At 40.2% G+C, this 15089-nt stretch overlaps 2 protein-coding genes across 6 annotated transcripts; both read left to right on the top strand.

Annotated features, from left to right (window-relative positions):
• Positions 1-153: 153 nt before the first annotated feature.
• Positions 154-6871, top strand: inpp5kb (inositol polyphosphate-5-phosphatase Kb). 4 transcript variants are annotated; one of them, XM_076889173.1, is made up of 14 exons: positions 154-883; positions 1244-1348; positions 1544-1652; positions 2027-2143; positions 2456-2631; positions 2726-2837; positions 2910-3019; positions 3112-3138; positions 3322-3429; positions 4052-4265; positions 4348-4485; positions 4587-4670; positions 4758-4862; positions 5079-6871. In XM_076889173.1, the coding sequence occupies exons 1-14, from the start codon at positions 663-665 to the stop codon at positions 5145-5147; spliced, it is 1695 nt and encodes a 564-aa protein (XP_076745288.1). In that variant the 5' UTR covers positions 154-662; the 3' UTR covers positions 5148-6871. The 4 variants fall into 4 exon arrangements, with proteins under 4 accessions (XP_076745288.1, XP_076745289.1, XP_004550065.3 ...); XM_076889174.1 differs by lacking the exon at positions 3112-3138 and having other exon boundaries at positions 155-883; XM_004550008.3 differs by lacking the exon at positions 3322-3429 and having other exon boundaries at positions 159-883.
• A 1726-nt stretch (positions 6872-8597) lies between these two features.
• nle1 (notchless homolog 1 (Drosophila)) lies at positions 8598-15059 on the top strand. 2 transcript variants are annotated; one of them, XM_004550006.5, is made up of 13 exons: positions 8598-8758; positions 9304-9458; positions 9611-9831; positions 10007-10086; positions 10176-10252; positions 10339-10436; positions 11243-11435; positions 12182-12317; positions 12662-12708; positions 12793-12995; positions 13134-13293; positions 13377-13447; positions 13567-15059. In XM_004550006.5, the coding sequence occupies exons 1-13, from the start codon at positions 8605-8607 to the stop codon at positions 13577-13579; spliced, it is 1608 nt and encodes a 535-aa protein (XP_004550063.2). In that variant the 5' UTR covers positions 8598-8604; the 3' UTR covers positions 13580-15059. The 2 variants fall into 2 exon arrangements, with proteins under 2 accessions (XP_004550063.2, XP_004550064.1); XM_004550007.4 differs by lacking the exon at positions 8598-8758 and adding an exon at positions 8796-8963.
• Positions 15060-15089: the final 30 nt, after the last annotated feature.

The raw sequence follows: 15089 nt of genomic DNA, 5'->3' as shown, positions 1-15089 counted from the left end.
CATGCATTGTTCTATGTGCTCCGCTGATGAAGAATAGCGGTGATAAACCTCTTAGAAAAGCTGAAGGTTTGCCCAGGTCTTGCAGCAATACTGATGGAGGATCAGCCTCCTCTTACACTTTCTTTGGCTGCACACACTCACAGCAAAACACACGCACAAGTTCACATGCCTGTCTCCTGCCTGCGATTATACTCCAAATCTGACTCACTCTTGCCTGCTTTCCCGAGTCAACCCTACTGCTTTGTCAGTCGCTGCTCCATCGGAGCCAGATCACACAAGACTCTGCCAGAGAAAGGACTCCACCAGCAACCTTCACCCTCGGCGTTTCAGTTGTTCAACTTGGCTATTTTGGAGGACTTTAAAGAAGAACTGCCTGAAGCACATGCAGAGAGAGATTTGACTAACTAGGAATCAGTTCATATTACTCTCAGTCGAGTGGACAAAGGGACCGGTGGCCTCTCGCATCAGATGGCTACAACTATCCCAACCACAGAAGTCTGAGGAGAAGTCAAGCCAAAGGTCTGTCTTCCGTAGGATTTTCCCTCTTTCTTTATGTTTATTTTAAGTAGTTACTTTCAATACTGCTGTGCACTGAAGAACCTCCTGAACTTTACTACGTCACATACACTGGGAAGACCCTTTTTTAAGGCATAACTTCAAAGATGGAACTTTTAACAGACAGTCCACGTGTGCGCTCGAACAGCACGAGCAGCTCGGCATCTCAGGGCTCAAAGGCGAAGACGGTTCTTCGCCAGCGTTTGTCCCAGCTGCTGACCTGCATCGAGGACATGAGCTCTGACGACGAAGCCAGTGAAGAGGTGTCACGCACGCTGGAAGAAGCATTTCAGCTCTGTGGACGCTTCATTCCCACAGATGCATTCAGGTTGACTTTAACACTTTGGGCTTTTAAAAAGCTTGTAAAAGAAAAATCACTTCAAACTTTGATTTATCATGAAGAAACAGGCATACCATAGCAACTAATATAGTTCATATCAAAAAGTGCAGAAATGAGCTCTTAAAGTGGTATTTGTGAAAATAATATCTGTGGTTCTTAGTGGGTTCCACTTAACTTGTAAGATTACAAAAGTGTGTATTTTGGAAAAGTAAATGTTATCAAGGTTTGTTTTTTTTTTGTATTTTTATGGTATAAGTGTTGCTCTTTTTGAGGACACAAACTGTTGAGCATGCACAGTGTATAGCTTTGTAGCGTTGTAAATAATATTTGGGAGTTTTTTCTCACAAGGATCCACATTGTGACCTGGAATGTGGCCACAGCAGAGCCTTCTGAAGATGCCACCTCTTTGCTCCAACTAGATGCCCAGCCGCCTCCAGATCTCTATGTGATTGGGTAAGAAATAACATTTTTGACAGTTGAGTTTCAAATGTTGCTAATAATCTATTTATATATATATATATATATATATATATATATATATATATATATATATATATATATATATATATATTCATAATGTATCACAGGAGTGGAATCAAAGACATTAGGCTGTCATTACTTGTCTCTTTTTATTTTTCTGTGTGTTAGCCTTCAGGAGGTAAACGCCACCCCAGTGAGGTTCATCACAGATCTGATATCAGAAGACTCCTGGAGCCATGTCTTCACGAACTCACTGGCGCCCAGAGGCTTTGTCAAGGTCGGAGAAGACAAAAGAAGGAAAAGGAGAAATATTTGTCTTCATGTGTCTCTTTAGTCTCCTGTATTTTTCTTTCATCCATAAAAGAGACATAAAATATATTATTACATACATTTTTATGCTGTTGCAGTTAAACTGTTTGAGATTCAAAGAGGAAAAGAAAAAGAAAAGAAACGCTGCATAATCTACAACATTTAATAATTTTATGATTCTTTTTCTTAACTCTTATCGTATCTCCCTATGTTTTTATTTCTTTTAATTATCCTAATTGTACAGCACCTTGGTCAACAGTTGTTGTTTTAAATGTGCTATATAAATAATTTGGACTTTGACTTTGACTTTAATACAATCTTACTGTCTCCATCTGTGTCTAGGTCACGTCAGTGAGGATGCAGGGTTTGCTGTTGCTGCTGTTTGCCAAACAGATTCATCTTCCCTACATCAGAAACATCCAGACCACCTACACTCGGACCGGCGTGTTTGGCTACTGGGTAGGAAATTAGAATGGGAGCTCTGGTTATCCCTGAACCTTGTAGACAACCACACTGTGTGCACACCAGGAATCCCATTGGCATCAGATGCTGTAGGGTTTAAACGCACCATGAAAGGTCCATTGTGTTTGTTTAGTGAAATGTGCAGCAGCTTTGACAGAAAGAAATCACAAACAAAGAACACTGAAAGCAGTCAGAACACTGGGATAGAAAACTTGTGTCTAATCCATAATCCAAGTTAAAAGAGATACTTTTTTTATAATTAGTCTTCTTCACAGACTGTATTTGTTCTCCTGTGTGTGTCTGTGTTAGGGTAACAAAGGAGGAGTGTCTGTGCGCTTTTCCTTCTATGGACACATGATTTGCTTCCTCAACTGCCACCTAGCTGCTCACATGAACAACGCTTTGCAGCGCGTTGACGAGTTTGAGTACATACTGGAGACGCAAGACTTTGACATCTATGACACCCCACAAATCCGGGACCACAAGTCAGGATTCCTTCACAGAGGCACACAAATACTATGCATATACGCAACATGGGCTGCTGTGCAAGTAAAATGTGGCTCTGCGGCTTTTTCACAGGGTGGTGTTCTGGTTTGGTGATCTGAACTTCCGCATCGCAGATCACGGTTTGCACTTTCTCCGCTCATCCATCAACAGCGGCCGGCTAAATTTGCTGTGGGGCAAAGACCAGGTATTGTACTAGTGTGAGGACACACACACACATAATAACACACGCTTGCTCATTATTTTCATTTTCCTGCAGCTCATCATGATGAAGAAGAAGGAAGCTTTCCTGCAGGAATTTGAGGAGGGACCGTTAAATTTTAAACCCACCTACAAGTTTGACCGTAACTCCGACACCTATGACACCAGGTAACATGCTAAAAAATCTGTATTATACACACATGATCGGCAAATTTTGTAAGCCTTATTTGTGTCTTCGTTTCCATTTTAATTTTGCACAGCACTCCAAAGACATGGTTGGGTTTAAAGTAAGAATTATTTTGTGTTTTGCATCCCCCACATTCCTTTATCAGCTTTTGCCACCACATCTTTAGTTGTAGCAAAACGCTAAATGGAAGCTCAAAGCAGCCATGGCATCTATAAACCTGATTTATAGATGAACAAGGTAGCAGCTCTTTCTCCGACTCATATCCATTCTTGACACAAACAAGGCCCCTGCAGCTCTGTGGCACCACCCTCTTCTTGCTCCTCACGTCTCTCACCTGGGTGCTCCTCTCTGAATGGTTGGGGACCTGGTTCTGGATGCTAGATCTGCCTAGGTGGGTGTCTCGGTCCTGTGTATAGGATAGGCACCTTGAGGGTTACTTAGATATAACCCACATTCACAAAGTGTATGGAGACACTGGCATAAGCAACAGGATTCAAATGGGTTTTGTAAGCATAATATGACTGATAAATGGCAGACATGTTCTGCATATTCATTAGACCAGAACTCCCTTCTGCACCCAGCACCCCACTGTTTGCACTCCTTCCTCTTTTTGTTCCGGTGTAATCCACATTTTGCTTTTCACAGCAAATTAGTGTGTGCATAAGCTGTAATACCCTGTTAATGGTACTATCTGCTACTTAGCATGTAACCTACATCATTTCTCATACGCATGCTACACTATAGGTATAGCCTTGTACTGCATGTGTATGTGTTTGGTTTGCATTCTTTAACAGCACTTGTTTTTTCATAAGAATTAGTATGTAGATTTGTATGGATAGACAAATGTAAATGTGTTAAAGGGTAAGCAATAGAGAAAAAAATTTTTTTTAGATAGAAGTTGTAAAATCAACAGCCATGTTCATTATGCTCGGCGTGGCGCACCCATAATTTCGATGTAGATATACAATGACAATAAAGAACTATTTTATTCTGTTCTTCTATTCTATTCTCAGTGGAAAGAAGAGGAAGCCGGCATGGACAGACCGGATCCTCTGGCGCATCAAACCCAAGCCCCTGCCATCAGAGGAAGATGATGAGAAGGCATCAACTTCCACAGATGAAGAACAGGATGAGTATCCAGTCCTGGTCACCCAGGATAAATACACCAGTGACATGAGCTATGGAGTCAGTGACCACAAGCCTGTCATTGCAACCTTCAGCCTGGAGGTGAGAGCAGATGCACTGCATAGACCTCTGCTTTTTCAAATGTTCTTTAAAAATATTTTCTTTTCTCTTATCTTTCCCGCAGCTGAGAAAAGTCTTTGACACACCACTGGTGCGAGTGTCTCCTGTGGGCATATGGAGCGCAGGCCAGGATGCACTTTTGACCTACTCTGTCCTGGAGGACTTTATGTCTTCTACGTGGGACTGGATTGGCCTGTACAAGGTACTAGGACTCATGTAAAAACAACAAAAATCAATAAATAAATCATTTAAACCTTATATATTATAATTGTGTGGATTTGGACTGACTGTCTTACGCTTCAGGTGGGATTTAAGACTGCGTCTGACTATGAAACCTTTGTTTGGGTTCGAGAAAATGAACTGCCAGAGATAAATGAAGTCATACAGGTAAAGTAGAAGTGCAGCGTTTATGTCATATTAACAGATTCTTTATGAATGCATTATTCATTAACATGCACATATGTGTTGTTGCAGATTTCTGTGGATAAAGGTCAGATTCCTCTGTTAGGTGGACAGTACGTTTTGGGCTACTACAGCACAAACATGCAAAGCATCACTGGCCTCAGTGATAGCTTCCAGGTAACTGCTTCACTATCATATCTGTAGTTTTATAGTTAGATATTTTTTTTAAACTCTTAAACATACAATTTAATGCATCCACGAAAGACTATTTAAATGTAGAATTTTGTTAATACAGGTGTACCTACATAAGAGATTACTGAGTGCATGCTGTGTTTGGAGAAGGAAGCAAGCATGGCAGTGTGCTTTATTTTGCTCTCTCTTTGGTTCTTACAGATCCTGGAGTCTAAGCGTGCTGTCATGGAAGGCCTGGTTCCCGAGGATATCAATGGAGTCAACAAATAAGAACAGATTCTCTGCAGTGCCACGTCTTATTCCTCTCCGCTGCAAAGTCACACAGATCTAAATCAGGCTATAAAATTGCCCCAAGGTTAACTCCTTAATCTACTGGATGAGCAGACTCTGTCATTCATGTTGGCCCCCACAATTTGTCATCATGTTAACTCCAGTTTGTTATTTCCTACTTTGCCTTTAAGGTTCAGGCTCACTCTTGCTGAAACAAGATCTCTAATAAAAAAAAACAAACTTTAATGAGTAGCCTCAGTCTATCCACAGACCCTGTTAGAGCAGATATACGGAGAACACATGTCAAACTGCACAGCAGCTTGAAAACAGAAACTGCATTTGAGTTTTGTTTCAAAGTTTTTTGTTTTGGCAGCTCATAGTAGCCAGTGCAGATTAATACAAAAGGTGGAAAACATCATTGTGTAGAAGAGTGTGCTCTTTTGTTTTATATGTGCTGTCTCAGTGAAGAAACATGCACCCTGCAACTGAAATTTCTTGCAATGGGTTGTCTGCAGAAACTGTTGAATATGAGAATCTTAGAGAGGAACATGACTAGGGATGGGTATCGTTTAGGTTTTATCCGATACCGGTGCCAAACCGGTACTTTTGAAACGGTGCCGGTGCTTAAACGGTGCTCAAACCGGTGCTTAAAGAATGGAGAACACAAAATTGGTCCAAAAACCTCCCATGTTCAGCTGTTTTTTTGTAAAAAGATAACAATGTTAGTCTTTTCTGCAGCTATAGGGGATTTATGGTATCACTCTTGGCTGGAAGCAGTGCTTAAACAATGGAAAAAACACAAACTTTGTCTAAAAACCTCTCATGTTTAACTGTTTTCCACTTTTTCTTTGGTCATTTTAGCCTTTTTGTCCAGGGTGAAGGGAGTATCTGCCATCAAACAAGGAGACAGCCGCATGTAGCTATGATGATGTTTGCTAGTTCACCTTACATGCATTAATGTAATAACGTGGTTAACCTACTCAACGTAAATTACACACAAACAACATTAAGCTACTCACGCAGAGAAGAACGGCTGCTGCTGCTGCATCATCATCCATCATCATTTCTGCTACACTGGCAGGGCTAGGGGCCAGGACTCTATTCTTCGGGTTTTTGGGGGATGTTGCTAACTCCGGGTCCGATAACTAGCAACCCACCCGCAGTAGATGTGCACGGTGTGAGGTCTCTCAGCAAGCTATCAAATACAGTGCATTTCTCACCTTTTAAAAAAAAAAACGCTATGCGTCGCCAGGTGTTTCATCGGATTTGAGGTGTTACCTTCTTTGACAGTATCACAGTATCAGCTTAAAGCACTTGTTGCAGGCTGTTGAGTTTGCATATAAAGCACCGAAATGTGCGCTGCTTTTCGGTCTGGTTACTACCGTTTATGTCAGAACAGGTACCCATCCCTAAACATGACACAGAAAAATATCATCCTGGGAAAATGTATGTGTTATCGCAGTGGATTATCTTTAAAATGTAAATGCAGGTTGTCTGTTTTCCTCTTGATGAAAATATGTTATATCTCCCACACTGCATACATGAATCGTATCAGCACACTAAAAATATACTGCAAGACAAACTAAATATTTTTTGTGAATGTGTTTATTTAAAAAGATCCAGTATGTTTTCAGGATATGGATGTGTGACTAATCAGTGAAAAAAGATGGGCAGTGGGTCACTTTAATTATCAGTGATTAAAGGCCTGGAGGCTTGTAATCTGAGAGTGATCGCATTATTTTGCACTAACTCATATGCAAAGTCAAATTTCCTATAACCAACAAAGCAATAGTAATAAGCACAACACTGATTATGGTGATATTGTCCCGAGTGTACTCCAAAGAAAACATGGAACTGTCTATTCTCTGCATTGATAGATAACATATAGAACTGTAGGATACCCATTTATGCCATCTGAGTGTTATTAAAGATTTTATATATACATCATAGGTAGTAAAATTGGATAAGCTCTGCTAAGTTTCTCTTAGTATCTAATAAGCCAATCACAAGGCAGCAACTCAGTGCATTTAGGCATGTGGAATTAATCAAGATAGCCTTTTGAATTTCAAACTGATCATCAGAATGGAGAGGAAAGGTGATTTAAGTGACTTCGAATGTGGCATGATTGTTGGTGCAAGACTTGCTGATAGTCTGTCCAAAAATATTTATCTAGTGCAATTTTCCCACAAAACCTTCTCTAGGGTTTACAGAAAATGGTCCAGACAAGAGAAAATATCCAGTGAGCAGCAATTGTTTGTGTGAAAATGTCTTGTTGATGGCAGATGTCAGAGGAGAATGACCAGAAACTAGTAATTAAAAAAAAAAACAACAAACCCTAGTTAAAACCAATGTATACATAATAGCATCTCTGAACATACGTCAAATCTTGAAACAGACAGGCTACAGCAGCAGAAGACCACACTGGAAAACTAAAGCTGCAGTTTGCACAGCCTGACCAAAATTGGAAAGTCAGACTGGTTTCTTGAACTTGATGATGAGTTCAGTGTACTCAAAAGGCCTCCACAGCCACCAGATCTCAATCCAGCAGCACAACTTTGGATACAGAAGAGTCACATCATAAATATATTATTATTAGTATTAATAATAATAATAATAATAATAATAATAATAATAATAATAATGTGCCTCACCAGCTGAATTATACTGATACACTTTTCCAACTATAAGTTACACTAATTCACATAGTTTGGTACTGAAAAACTGAAACACCCATATCTCTCTTAAGTTATTACAGTGCAAGCTCAGTTTAACTACTAGGATCACCTTACTTTAGTGATTCTGCAATTTGACTGCCATGGTAAACCAGCATTTCTTGGGAGGCCAGTGAGTGGACAGTCTTTGGATAGTCTTATTCAGGTCAGAATTTGGGAGGTACCCATCTTGCCTTGCAAAACTGAAAAGAGGTCATTCATCAAACTGTGCAGCTAGTTTTAAAAGCATGAGCCTACTCGAAAAGTGTACAACAAATGGAAATCTGTTGAGGACATCCTGCACTTACAGTCAGCTCCCTTAGTGTGTGGTGAGTTCATTGATCCACTTCTGCACCTGGAGATAATGTCTCTCCTGTTTGTCTCCTGCTTTGCATTTGCAGTTTAACACGCAGATGCTTTTCTACTGTCTCAAATCCTGGCTACATTTCTCCGAGTCTACACTACGTGTATAGTTGTAATTATGCATAAGGTGTGAGAGTGCAAGCATATTTTTTCATTTATTTATTTATTTATTTATTTAAACTGAATAAATATGGATATTTTTCTATCCATTTTTTATATATCTAAATAAATATGGAATAAAATATGGAATAAAAAGTTTGAGAACATTTGAGTAAATGCCCCCCTGTGAAAATTAGTTTCCTGTCCAGTTCATAAAATAGGACATTTAAGAAAGCTCGATCTTACAGAGACGTTATGAAAGTAAAGATGACTGGACTCCGTCTATGGAGAAGGAAGTAGCACGGCTACTTCCCATAATTCATTGCGTGAACCCGTTAACTGACGTGATCTTCGACGACTTCTTTACATATCTTTCATTTAAAGGCTCTGTGGTGGTACACACGTGGGAATCTTTATCTCGCCGCTACCGCTCTAAAGGTAAGGCTTTAGCACAGTTATTTTACAGTGTAATGTCGTATAAACCCGGACGCAGTTGTCCAAACAAGTTACAGTTATCGTACTGGCCTGGGCTCGGCTATGAAAGGATATAGATTGTTAAACTGTTGGCTAACGGCAAGCTAGCTCGGTTAGCTTGACAGACTGTAGTCAGCTAGTAAAACAGTAAACCAAAGCAAATATTCAGGTAGGACAATTCAGTTGAAGTTTTCGTAATAACTTTTTTTAAATGGCTCTGCAACATGCTCCCTGTTGCTTCGTTTGTTTAAATTAGCTTGAATGAACTGATGTTAGACATTGTCTCGTTGACTTTAGCTAGCTGAAAAACTGAGGAGTGCTTTGTAATTAAACTACGTTTAGGGCGATGCACAGCGATATCAGTGTATGTTAGTAATGCAGCACCACTAAGACTTCCACATTTTGAAACATTGTTTGCGCGTTGTCTATCTGCATTTGGTATTTCTTCTGAAATGTTATTGTATTTTTGTAGAAATGTTAAACATTTTTAAAATATGGTCTCTTAACAGGTGGACCTGAAGCAGACATGTCGAGTGAGGACGTGGAGCGGCTTTTGATACAGTTTCAGGACGAGAATGGGGAGATTCTGGGTTCACCTTTCGATGTGCCTTTAGACATTACCCAAGACAAACTACAGCTCGTCTGCAATGCATTGCTTCAGAAGGTAATTATACAGCATAAGTATACAGTGTTTTGTGTAAATGTATAGCCCAGATTGAAATAATCAAATATGATGGTCATGATATCAATTTTGAATTGAATATCTAGTAAACATGCTTTTTCTTTTCTTTTTTTTCCTGCTGTCATCCACTCTAGGAGGAGCCAGTCCCGCTGGCATTCTTTGTGCAAGGGGAGATGGAGGTGGTGTCCAGCCTGGGGACATGCGTTAAGGCTCTTGGGGTTGAAACCGAACAAGTTCTGCCTGTGGTGTACCAGCCTCAAGCTCTGTTCAGGGTTCGGGCTGTGACACGCTGCACCAGCACACTGCAGGGACACACTGAGGCCGTCATCTCAGTCGCTTTCAGCCCCACTGGCAAGTGGGTACCTTTGACACAAAGTGAACAGATGTCAGCTTTTCTCTGCCAGTTTGTCATAATCTCTTGTACCTTTTGGGTTGGAGTTGTGTAACAGTATATGAAAATGGAATTATGTTGTGACATCACACCTCTAATTAGATTTAAACATTGATCCATTTGTCTGTTTTTATTTCAGATATCTGGCCAGTGGTTCAGGTGACACCACGGTGCGCTTCTGGGACTTGACAACTGAGACGCCCCACCACACATCCAGGGGTATAAAATAACATCTACAAGGCAGCATGATCTGATAATCATTGAACTTCAAGTGACTGATTGCTTTAATACACCATTGTTCATTTTAGGACACACACACTGGGTATTGAGCATCGCCTGGTCACCTGATGGAAAGAAGCTGGCTTCAGGATGCAAGAACAGTCAGGTGTGCTTCAAAAACAAACACATGTGATCCATAATTAGGTTTCAAAGATGCATTCATTAAACCTTTCTATTTTTCTCTTTCTCTAGATATGTCTGTGGGATCCAGTGACTGGTGCGCAGATAGGGAGGACTTTGACAGGACACACCAAATGGATCACTTGGCTCTGCTGGGAACCTCTTCATCTGTGAGCACTCGATCTATTTTTCACTTCCCTGAATTTCTCTGTTATTTGACTGCAGACCTCTCATTCAGACCCATTTTATATACGAAACTTTAAAAAATGTACAGTACTTTTACTCCTTTCTAAAAATTGAGTTTTTTAGGGAAAAAATAGTCTTTTGCGCTTCACATGGATCTGCATGCAGATAAATCCTGTGATTTGTGAACTACAGCTGGACTACAAATAAAAGCAAAACGACTTGAGCTACCAAAAATCTCTTCCCTTGCCTGATAATCTGTATGAATGTGTTTATAGAGATGGCAGTTAGTTGCATAGCAATTACAGAAACACTCCACTGAAATATTGCACTGTGAAATGAAACTGTAACACATGAATTCTGTTTCATAAGAAGCCAAACTTAATTTAAAAGCATTTTGTAATTTACAGTTATACAAATGATATTGTAGATCAGACTTGGACTCTTAAGTTATTCAGGAAGAGGCACATCCTTTGAGTCAGGCAGCCAATATATGTTCAGATATATCTAAACTACTTATTCAACAGCAGGATGGAGAGAGTGTCTGTTTTTTAGGCTGTTGGAAAAACAATACTGTGTTGGAAATGTGCTGTAATTGTCAGAGTAGTTTTGGCAAACAAATAAACACAAGGTTTCAGAAATGCCTTAAAGTTACAGACACAAGAAGTTAGTTTCCCTTAAATGTGAAGTCACTACATTGCAACTGTGCAGGTATTGATTATAATTTGATTATCATGTTGGACTAACTTAAACTTTGTGGTCTTATAGTTGTCTTTATTCTTATCCCTTTCAGTAATCCAGAGTGTCGGTACTTGGCCAGCAGCTCTAAGGACGGCTCAATACGTATCTGGGACACAGTGTTGGGACGATGTGAGAAGATCCTGACTGGGCACACTCAATCAGTGACATGCGTGAAATGGGGAGGAGATGGACTTCTGTACACTTCGTCCCAGGACAGGACTGTCAAAGTGTGGAGAGCAAAAGATGTAAGTCTGTGTGTGAAATATATGGTTTTAAAGGGTTATAAGAGTGATATGGTATGGGTTTTTTTTTTTTTCATTAATATGTTAAACAATATTGGTGTGTATTCTTGTGCATGAAACATGAGTAATCCAGTTCACTGTTTTTATTTAGTTATTGTTTTTCTTTTGTTTGTTTTTTGTTCCTTGTGCATAAAGAATGTAGGCTAATAATGCTAATATAGACAAATGTTATGGCATCAGAAAGGCATTTTCACCCAGAGAGCTGCTGCTGCCAGCTGTGTGGGGAAAATCCCAGCAGATCTGCAGTTTCTGAAATACTTATATCAGCTCATTTGGCGCCAACGACCACCTTCAAACTCACCTTTCTTCCCCTTTATGATGTTTGTTTTTAACTTCAGCAGGTCGTTCTGGCCATGACTTCACATCTAAATGCCTAAACCCATTGAGCTTCTGCTGTGAAGTTGATGAGATATTTGTGGTAACATGCAGTTGAGCATGTGTACCTAACAAATGGCTGGTTATTAAATTTCAAGTATATACATACTGTTAACATAAAAAAATTGTTGCTCTTAGAGAGCCCTTGTGCAGGTTAGTTGAAAGGTTTTATGATTAGACTTATTAACAGCATGTTCATGTGTGGCTGAGACACTAAAATCTTAATGGCCACAGAGAGGATGTGGATAAGAGCAAAGAGAAATCCGTGAAGTGTTTGGATGAAACGTGTGTTTAGTTTAATCTCTTTGATGCAGGGTGTCCAATGCAGGACTCTGCAGGGCCACGCCCACTGGGTCAACACCCTGGCTCTCAGCACTGACCATGTCCTGCGTACAGGAGCTTTTGAACCCGCAAATGCCACTGTCAACCCTCAGGATCTCACTGGATCATGTAAGACCCAAAACACTTGCATGTTCTTTAACATTCTGATTTTTAGTAACTGATCATTGCCATGTATGGTGAGTTTTTGTTTGTTTTTGTTTTGTTTTGGGGGTTTTTTAGCATTTACTTTTTAATAGGTTTGACTCCAGAAAACAAAGTGTCACATATGCACCACACGGTCTGACATTTTACCATTTAGACAGGTTTTTTTAGTAGCAAAAAATGTGTGATATTAGAGTGTTTTGGCAGCACAGATACAGCTAGCATGGCTGCTGTGTGTTCGGTCACCTTTCTGGTCTCACAAAGTTAAAGGGGGTTGTTTTCATATAACAAGTTTTTCTTCTTCTCTCCAGTGGAAGAGCTGAAGGAGAAAGCCTTAGAGAGATATAATAAAGTCAGGGTAGGTACCCTTTGTTGAGATTTGTAAAAAGTCACATGTCCTTCCTCCCTGTTTTAGCGCCCTGACCTTTATCTTCTGCTGCAGGGCTCAGCTCCAGAGCGCTTGGTTTCCGGCTCAGATGATTTCACTTTGTTCTTGTGGAATCCTGCACAAGACAAAAAGCCTTTGGCCAGGATGACGGGCCACAGCGCTCTGGTCAATGAAGTGCTCTTCTCCCCAGACACCAGGCTTCTTGCTTCTGCCTCCTTTGATAAGTCTGTTAAAATCTGGGACGGACGCACTGGAAAGTAAGAGAATCACCATCACAAGGAATAATAAATTAATTTGCAAGTAATACAACTTTTGTCCAGGCGATGGTGCTGTACAGCCAAAGATGTACATCTTAGAGATTATGACTCTACCTGGTTGTGTCCTTTTGCCCACAGGTACTTAATGTCCCTGCGTGGCCATGTGGCATCAGTGTATCAAATAGCATGGTCAGCAGACAGCAGGCTGCTGGTCAGCGGCAGCAGCGACAGCACGCTTAAAGTGTGGGATATTAAGAGTGGGAAGCTCAACATGGACCTGCCAGGTCATGCTGATGAGGTGGGGGAAGAAAATTTGATATAAATACTTCCTTCTAAATGCTGATTACTGTTCCTGAATTACCTTAAGTCTTATCCGTGCAGGTTTACGCTGTGGACTGGAGTCCTGATGGGCAGAGAGTGGCCAGTGGCGGAAAAGACAAGTGTCTCAGAATGTGAGTATGATTCCAGTCAACCTGTCCATCCATCCATCCATCCATCTGTTTATCAGAGTTTCAGCATTTCCGCACACCTAAAACATCTACCTTGCGTTTTTTTTTCTTTCTTTCTTTAGATGGAGAAGATAACCACAGTTCTCTTCTATTTCTGGACTTTGACAAAGGATTGTCACATCATTTCCTTCCAAACAGCTGACAGCTGGAACAAGGGCAGCTAGACTTTATCTAATTACCCATTTGACTTCATAAGTATCTGTCACTAGTGGGAGTGTCAGAGAATGCAAATGCAGTCACAATACAAATGCCCATGTGGGAATATTAACAGTGCAAGAGCTTAAAAGCAATCAGATGAACCAGAATGTAAAATCATCTGCCTCTTAAATTTATTGCAAGTAGATTGTAAGGTGTAGTATACCATCTCCTATTATCGTCTCATCTTGGTATACAATTCAATTTTAGATCAGGCGCTCTGACATGGCTTCAGAAACGTGCTCGGTTGCCATGCACATGTGGTTAAAAGCCAAACAAGGTTGTGCATCTATTGAAACCGATCCTGACACATGTTTATGGTTTCCTATTTTGGAGCAAGGAACTGCATATTTTTAGGACCATGTTTGCTACTTTGTCACCTTAGGCCTCACTAGATAAACTGTGAGTATCGGGTGGGGGCAGTGAAGCCTTCCTCTGTGATGTAAATGCAGATGGTGCTCGCCGTGCTCCTTCAGCCTTTAATCTCCTGTCAGCAAAGCTGCAATCTGCTGATTTTTCTGCCTCTGTGGTGAAGCCAAGTGTCACCAACTCTGTTTGAGTCACAGCCTGCACTGGAAATGCCAGGTTGACCATTTTTGTTACAGGAATGTAAGTATAAATCAGCATGTTTATATTAGTTTCCTGATCACACTCAAGAATCAGCTTAAAGTGTTCATCCACTTTAAGTGATCGTTTATTATAAAAGCACTGGTGGAAACCAGCATGTGAAATATATTCATTATTTACCTAAATGGGAAGTGTATTGAGCTCTGTTAGGTATGAACTCCACCGCCAATCATCGGATTTGTTTATAAAAGCAAGATTTCCAGAAATATGTAATGGCAGTTCTTACTGTATAAATAAATATTTTTAACTAATCAGTGAAAGCAGCAGTTTTGTGCCTTCAACAGAACCTTGTCAGGTTTTAAAGCCACTTCAAACTGTCCTCTGATGTAATTAGGCTGTTGGTTGTTTGCTGGAACTTGAACTTATTCAAACTACTGTGCAGTGACTCACTGTTTACATTATGACTGTTGATAAAAATATAAACAGTTGGATATTGTTGGGATTCAGCAGTGAAGGATGTTAACCTGGTTAACAAGCATTTTGCTGCTTGGATTCTTTCACCTGAACTTTAACACGTGCCAGCTCCACATCTGAAAACCATTTTTGTGTGGCATATTGAAGTATTGGACGACAATGATGACCGGACAGAAGCAGTGATTCTTTTTGGCATTTAAGAAATGTTTATTCTCAAGTGAGGCCAAATTTAAGGAAGGTGTTTTTTGTTGGTCCTGAAATCTGTGAATAAATGTTTGAGGATGAGTTCAAAAGGAAACTAAAGCCAACTGAATCAGCAGCAGGTTTTCCAGAATTTTCTTGGCAATCA

Source organism: Maylandia zebra, linkage group LG10 (genome assembly GCF_041146795.1).
Source record: "Maylandia zebra isolate NMK-2024a linkage group LG10, Mzebra_GT3a, whole genome shotgun sequence".
Classification (NCBI taxonomy): Eukaryota; Metazoa; Chordata; class Actinopteri; order Cichliformes; family Cichlidae; genus Maylandia; species Maylandia zebra.
The sequence above is the reverse complement of the archived record's forward strand: the minus strand, read 5'-3'. Positions and strand labels throughout refer to the sequence as shown.